The 7500-nt window shown below is 37.8% G+C and overlaps 1 protein-coding gene across 1 annotated transcript in view; it reads left to right on the forward strand.

The window, feature by feature from the left end:
• Positions 1 to 7500, forward strand: part of LOC138060277 (NAD-dependent protein deacetylase sirtuin-7-like) — a 14857-nt gene that overhangs the window by 2326 nt on the left and 5031 nt on the right. The window contains exons 5-10 of the mRNA XM_068906020.1: positions 1058 to 1130; positions 2175 to 2273; positions 2454 to 2693; positions 4137 to 4217; positions 4649 to 4688; positions 6496 to 6562. Of these exons, the coding sequence (XP_068762121.1) occupies positions 1058 to 1130; positions 2175 to 2273; positions 2454 to 2693; positions 4137 to 4217; positions 4649 to 4688; positions 6496 to 6562 (600 nt within the window). The remainder of the gene's footprint in view (positions 1 to 1057; positions 1131 to 2174; positions 2274 to 2453; positions 2694 to 4136; positions 4218 to 4648; positions 4689 to 6495; positions 6563 to 7500) is intronic.

Genomic DNA, 7500 nt, shown 5'->3' on the forward strand with positions numbered 1-7500 from the left:
GATTGCTCGATCCACTGTTATTAAACTTCACAATACTTGATAAATACTCGATAAGCCATTGAAATGAAATGGTGTAGGTTTTAAAATATCTTTTGTATCTGTCGATATTAACGTGTGATGTAGTAGTTGAAATGTCTTTATTTAATTAAAATAAATAAATAAAAAAGATAATTCACTTTACCAAAATTTGGCAGCAGTTGTGGCTGACAAGTCTCACAGAGTGAAGATGTGGGCAGGGAAAAGGCACTTCTCTATTACGATTCCCTTAGTTTCCAGTTTCTGTGCTAAATTTTTCCTGATGAATGAAACACATTTTCAGTGGCAATGGACTTTGACGAATTACCGTACAGAATATGTGTATTTAGATATGCTTTATGGCATATGCGGTAGATTTTAGAATTTTTTGGTAAAAGTTTCCTTCCTTTTTGAGAGTTTTTTGGGGGTGTTCTGGCTCCTAAGGAATACTTTAAGCTCAATGGGTACAATCATTGAACCAGTGTTAGGGAGGTTTTAAGTGCAAATCCTGCCCTGATTTTCCAGCTGTCTTTTTGCCAGTTACCAAGCAACTAATTCATTTTATTGATACAGTCTATCCACTGCGTATCATTGCGTCTATCCTTAACACTGGGTTTTCAAGGGAGAACGAGAAAACACGGGGGAAAGTCGACAGAAAAAGGAAAGCATGAAACCTTTCATTTGTGTCTTCTTCCTACTTGGAAGAAACCCTGAAATGTGAATTTGTCACAGCTGTCATGTTTTACTGTGCTCTACGAAATAGCTCACTTGAAAGTTCTTGTTTCTTGTGAAAATGCTTCTGACCTCAAACGTTGTTCATTTTTGAGTTAATTTTTTTCACTTATGGCAAGTGTTTTGCCAGTTGCTCTTTCAAGTTTTATTTTACAATGTACATACAAAACGAAAAAGAAAAGAGGAAGGAAAGCAAGCAGTCACTTAACCCTTGAAAAAGCTTAGAGGTAAGAGGCGCAAGTCTCTAGTTACTGTTACGGTACATTGTAGCAACAATTTTGTTAAGGTTGATAATTTCATCTCTTACCAGATCATACAATTTGACAGATGCTGATCCAACGTTAACTCATATGAGTATTACTAAACTCTATCAGGAGGGACTGGTAAGTCTATGTTGGGCTGTGATGTACAGGTATTACAATCGAAATGAATCCTATTGCTCTCTGGCCACAAGAGCCTTTGCAAGGGTGTGTTCTCATATAATTATTTATATCTGCAAATGCAAACAATTATTTCAACTGTGACAGTGATGGGGCTGATGACGATGATGTTGATGGTTGTGGTGATAACGAACAATTAGACCCGTAGCCGTATTAAAGGACTACAAGTCAATAGCCCATGAAGCGAAGCTGAATGGGCTATTGGCCTACATGTATGGCCCTTGAGGGCAAGGCTCTAATTGTTTTAGTATTACCCAACTAGTTGGACAGAAAAGGCAATAATAGAGTTGGCAAATGCTAGTTGAAGAAATATTTGTTTGGGAATAAAACGAAATAAAGTGTCACGCTTTTTGCTATTTGAGGACTATTACTAATAGTCCTGTAGCAGCGTAGCCAATTAAAATGCAGGATTTATGTTAGTCCACTAGTTGGGTGATACTAATGGTTGTTAGAATGTTTTGTATGTATAGTTCCAGTAAAAGTTTAATGATGAACAATGTCTATTCTTCCTTATGCTAAATTTATATTTTTGTCAAGTTGGTAATCTTGGAGCTTAATTCGTATTTCTGAAAGTGTTGGGATGCTTACATTAGACGAAACCAAAAATTCTGTGTAAGGAATCAAGGAAAGAAATTTTTGGGAACAAAAATCATCCTGACAATACTACAGTAGGTGAATAAAATGATTTTCTTTTGGGGGGGGGGGGGTGGGAGAGGGACTTCCTTTGCAACTACGGTGTAACTGCTATGATCTTTCCACCTTTCATATCACTCTTTTCCACAGTTCACATACATGTAATAATGAAACTTCATATCTAAAAAAGTGTATCTGCCAAAGGTAACTTGAAATCAAGAGTATAAGGAAAAAAAATGACTTGTATTCAATTCCATTTGTCTGTTTGTGCTCAGATGCAGCTTTTGCAAAACTCCTTGAATTAATTCACACTGAATAACTTGGAGAGGGATTTCTTTTTCTTTGCTACCATAGGTTAAACATGTGGTTTCACAGAATTGTGATGGACTTCATGTAAGAAGTGGACTTCCACCTCAGGCGCTCTCAGAGGTCCATGGTAATATGTTTGTTGAGGTGTGTTACTTGTGAGAAAATTGGTAATGTAATTCATTAAAAGTGTAATACATGTTCCTTTGACCAAGTGTGAAGAAGGTAAAGTAACCTATGAGTCGTGTTTTTCCACATTACTTCAAATGCTATATAGATCCACACTGTATGGTATATGTTATATGGTATCTATGGTACTTTTTATAGGTATGCACAGAATGTGAAGAAAATGATGAGGTGTACTATCGTCTATTTGATGTGACAGAGAACACCTGTCTAAGGAGACATTTAACAAATCGATTTTGCCATAAATGTGGTTCTCAACTGCGAGACAGCATAGTTCATTTTGGAGAGAAAGGAAATCTAAGATGGCCATTAAACTGGGAAGGAGCCCTGGAAACTGCTAAAGTGGCTGATTGTATACTGTGTTTAGGATCCAGTTTAAAGGTGTTGTGCATGTGAAAACATTTTTTATTATTCTTTTAAACTATTTTTTTAACAATGCTTCCGTGGGAGGCTTGCAAAATTCGTGAAACCACGAATGTTGGGCTAAATTGCAGAATACCCCGGGACTTTTTCTTATTTACGCGTAGCCGGCTACGCGTGGCTACGCGTAGCTACTCATTTAAATTGGTGATCACGGAATATGTCAACTGAAGAAAACTGGAAAGCGAAATCTGGTAACGAGTATGGACGAGTATAGTTCCTCCGGCCACTGAGAGGAATGTGTCAAAGTCATGTTGTACTATGCCATAATTTTGATTTATCTTATACGCTTATTTCGTTTCGGTATATCATTTCATACACAAAAAAGCAGCTTTCATACACCAACTTCAAGTAATTTTAATTTACCACAAAGATATTGGAATTAAGTTTGACGCGTAGCTCCGCGTATACGCGTAGCCAACACATAAGAAATTGCCTCGTTCAATGATACAGCCTCCATGACAAAACACTACGAACACCGGTACCCTTAACCTTAAGTTTGACCCGTAGCCACGCGTAGACGCGTAGCCAGCAGTGTACATAACAACAAATTGCCTCGTTCAATGATCCAGCCTCCACGCAAAACACTACGAACACCGGTACTCTTAGCTTTAATTTTGACGCGTAGCCACGCGTAGACGCGTAGCCAGCACATAAGAAATTGCCTCGTTCCATGATCCAGCCTCAATGACAAAACACTACGAACACCGGTACCCTTAACCTTAAGTTTGACGCGTAGCCACGCGTAGACGCGTAGCCAGCAGTGTACATAACAACAAATTGCCTCGTTCAATGATCCAGCCTCCACGCAAAACACTACGAACACCGGTACTCTTAGCTTTAATTTTGACGCGTCGCCACGCTTAGCGCGTAGCCAGCACATAAGAAATTGCCTCGTTCCATGATCCAGGCTCAATGACAAAACACTACGAACACCGGTACGCTTAACCTTAAGTTTGACGCGTAGACACGCGTAGACGCGTAGCCAGCACATAGGAATTGCCTCGTTCAATGATCCAGCCACCGAAGAAACTTTACCCTAAGGCCTCGATTTCAACGGGGTATTCTGCAATTGCTATGTTTATAGTCAAGAAAAATGATTAACAATTTTCACCTCTTGAAAATGAAGTTAGTCATTCAAGACATTTATAACATCTCTGGACCATCAAGACAAAAAACACAAACTTTAAACTTAAACAGCTTGTGGTTTTGTAGAACTTGGCCAACCACTGAGCACGAACTATTTGAGAGACGAAAAAGTGTTTCTTATTGATTTAATTGCACAGTTGCTTGTGCTAATTTTCATAATATGAGTCTGGCACCGGCAACGTACTCATGTCAAGCGGTCTGTCCAAGAAATAACTTAATGACGCTATTCTTATTCTTGGTTTTATTTTTCTGAAGGTGTTAAAGACCTATCGTGCTTTATGGGGAATGAATAGAGTTAAGACGAGGAGACCGAATCTGTTCATAGTCAATCTTCAGGTACTAATTAGATTAGATTTTCAAAATTATATATGTATATTTTTGGGGGAAGGGGGGAGGGATTTGCGTGTTTAAATTCTCAACCCTGGTCAAGGACTGTTCATGCAACTGTACCATTTCCCAAGACCAGCCACATTGCTCCACTATGTCGTTCCTTTCCTAGATATAAAGTTGGATAGTAACGACATACTGCTTTGACTGTGTGGGTTTTTGTTGCTCGTAAGCTGTTTTACCATGTTCTATGAAAACTGTGATTTCTAATTTGTGTCGCATGAATACCCGGTCAAAATGGTCTTCATCGTTTTTAGCTATTGTGCAGATGAAATGAAAATATTGATCATGAGCGAGCCTTCGTTGACAAAATATTTTTAGCAATAAAGTTTAAGTGTTTGAATGACATCTAATCTATCTTTGTGTTTTTTTTATTGAAGTGGACTCCTAAAGATGATCTCGCAGTATTAAAAATTAGTGGTGAGTCAGCTTTTCAAATTAACTCGTACGCGTTCCTTTCAGATCAGGACAACTCGGGTTAATATTAATCCGTGGATTACAATAATAATAGATTATACTATGGTTATTATAATCCGGTAATATATTATTATAATCCAGTAATAGATTATTATAATCCAGCAATAGATTATTATAATCCAGTAATAGATTAAGGCACGGCAAAAATTGGAAGGATTAGATTATTATTAATACTAATCATCCGGATTAATATTATCCTCTATTATAATCCAGATCAGAGCTATGACAGACAAACTGCAGACATTACACGCTGAACAAGGGACTGACGGGACATAACACTGATCACATCAGTCACACGATCACTTGCATATGTTAGAGCTGGTAGCGATGTTGAGCCTAGAAGTAAATGAAAAGGAACAAGCGCCTCTGGGCCAGCGAATCGGTGCGGTGGGCGTGTGTTTTTACAAGAAAGGGGACTGTTAAGAAAGGGAATAACTACCAGCTGCGTAGGAATCGCGACAATCCCAAAGACACTAACTGTTTCGAGGTTCGGAGCCGGCATATCACGATGGCGACTATGAACATGAGAGACTTGCACAAATTTGAGCTATGTGGGATTATATTTATCAGATTAATATTAATCCTAATCGTTTAAGGTACGGCTCAAAGCTCAGTTATGGATTATAATAATCTATTACTGGATCTAATATTAGGATTAATATTAATCTGATTAATATTAATCCCACATAAGATTAATAGTAATCCTAATTGATCAAGGCACGGCTCAAACCTCAGTAATGGATTATAATAATCTATTACTGGATTATAATAATCATTAGGATTAATATTAATCCGAGTTGTCCTGTCAAATGCACCTTTCTTTTAGAGACTCTTAGTGCAATACCCACTATGCCATCGGTTTGTAAGAGTGTCCGCCTATAGGTCAACAGGTCGTGCTCTACATTGCACTTTAAGTGCAATACCCCATTACGCCATCAGTTTGTCCGTGTTTAGAGTGTAAGAGCCAATGGAAGCGTTCTTGAATTCCTTCTTAGGCGCATCAATGCACAAAAACTCCTTTCACGGGAGAAACTATGAAGCAGGACGTATACTCTGCCACATATGCCATTGATAATTTAAAAGCGGATAGAAGTTTAATATATTTTTCGAGAGGCATGCATTTACATCCATGTATAGCTATATACCATTTTTGTTAATCTCAATTGGCGCGTTCAAATAAAATTTTTGTTCTCCTGGTTGTGATTATTGAGGCAGTACGTCTTGTCGCCGGTCACTGAATAAATGAGCAATCACGGTTTCTTAGTTACCGTAGCTGAAAATGTTAATATTTTAATGCTTTTCCGCAACTCTTTCCAGTACTTTTTGGATGGGGATAAGTGCCTGTACTCGAAGTTGCTTATAGTTCGAGACAACGAACTTTTACTGGATATGTTGTTTTAACAACTCTTCGCAAGTCTAGCAGACTTTATTTACTTCGTTGTACTCACCTACGGTCTTGAGGGGCTTTTTTATTTCTGTGAAGACTTGCCAGTCGTTTTTCAGTTAATAGTGTCAGGTTAGGGTTCATAGTGTCATTATGCCTCGTTGGTGAAAAAAAAAAAACTGGCTAGCGCTATCTAACGGATAAGCACCTTCAAAAGCAATTGAGTTATCCGCAGGCTATTGATTTATCCGGTGGATAGCGTTGCTGTCATTTATCCGAGTAGTAACGTAGCAACGCCATACGTGGCCTTTAAACAACCGAGGCCTGGTTTGTGTGCGTGGCCACCATACAATTCTTTGCCCTTAGGTCGATGCGATGACGTGATGAAAAGGGTTATGGATAAGCTAGGATTAACTATTCCAAAATACAACCGGTAAGTTGATATATATTGTTCATATCTTGTTTGTTTGTTTGTTTGTAGAACTGAAAAACGCAAACTCAACATGCTCTTATTGATAATCATATAGTCAATAGAATTCAGCTCAATATGGACAAGAAGCTTTTTTTTTTCTGCGGGATATTTATTGTCTTAAAGAAAGCGTTTGACACAGTCAATCATTCAATCTTACCGCAGAAACTTGAGTATTACGGAAACAGAGGAGCCCGTAATAACTGGTTTCCCTCGTATCTAAACGATCGATATCAAACTACTCAGGGTGGTTTCCATGTTTCTGAGAATTAGCGCTGTCTGTGTGGTGTTTCGCAAGGATCAGTTTTAGGACCATTATTGTTCTTGTTGTTTATGAATGATATCTGTAACTCTTCTGACAAATTAAATTTTTATTTGTTTGCTGACGACACTAACCTACTTTTTGCTGATAAGAATTAGAGATCACATGAAGCAGTGGTAAATTAGGAGTTTAGGAATATCGGCAACTGGCTTATGGCAAACAAGTTATCTCTTAATGTTAAAAAATGAAATCTAATTTCGTTATATTCAGAACTTATCAAAAGCATATTGATTACGAATTCAACATCAAAATCTTTGATTATAGTGCTAACTCTCTTGTTTCCTTAGAAAGGAAAAAAATGTGTCAGATACCTTGGTGTTCTTATTGATTCAAACTTATCTTGAACGCATTATATCACATAATCTTATATTTCTACCAAAATCAGCACATCACTAAGTACACTTGCAAGACTAAGGCACTTTGTCCCTTCTAATACTTTATTGAACAAGCATCGATATCTTTTACAGCCTTACTTGTCCTATGGTATAGCTGTCTGGGGCCAAGCTGCTCGGACCAATTTGAAAAAAAAAAATTGGTTCTGCAAAAGCGTGTCCTTGGTTTGATTCTTTTTAAACCCTTT

Source organism: Montipora capricornis, chromosome 8, assembly GCF_036669925.1.
Source record: "Montipora capricornis isolate CH-2021 chromosome 8, ASM3666992v2, whole genome shotgun sequence".
In the NCBI taxonomy this organism is placed as follows: Eukaryota; Metazoa; Cnidaria; class Anthozoa; order Scleractinia; family Acroporidae; genus Montipora; species Montipora capricornis.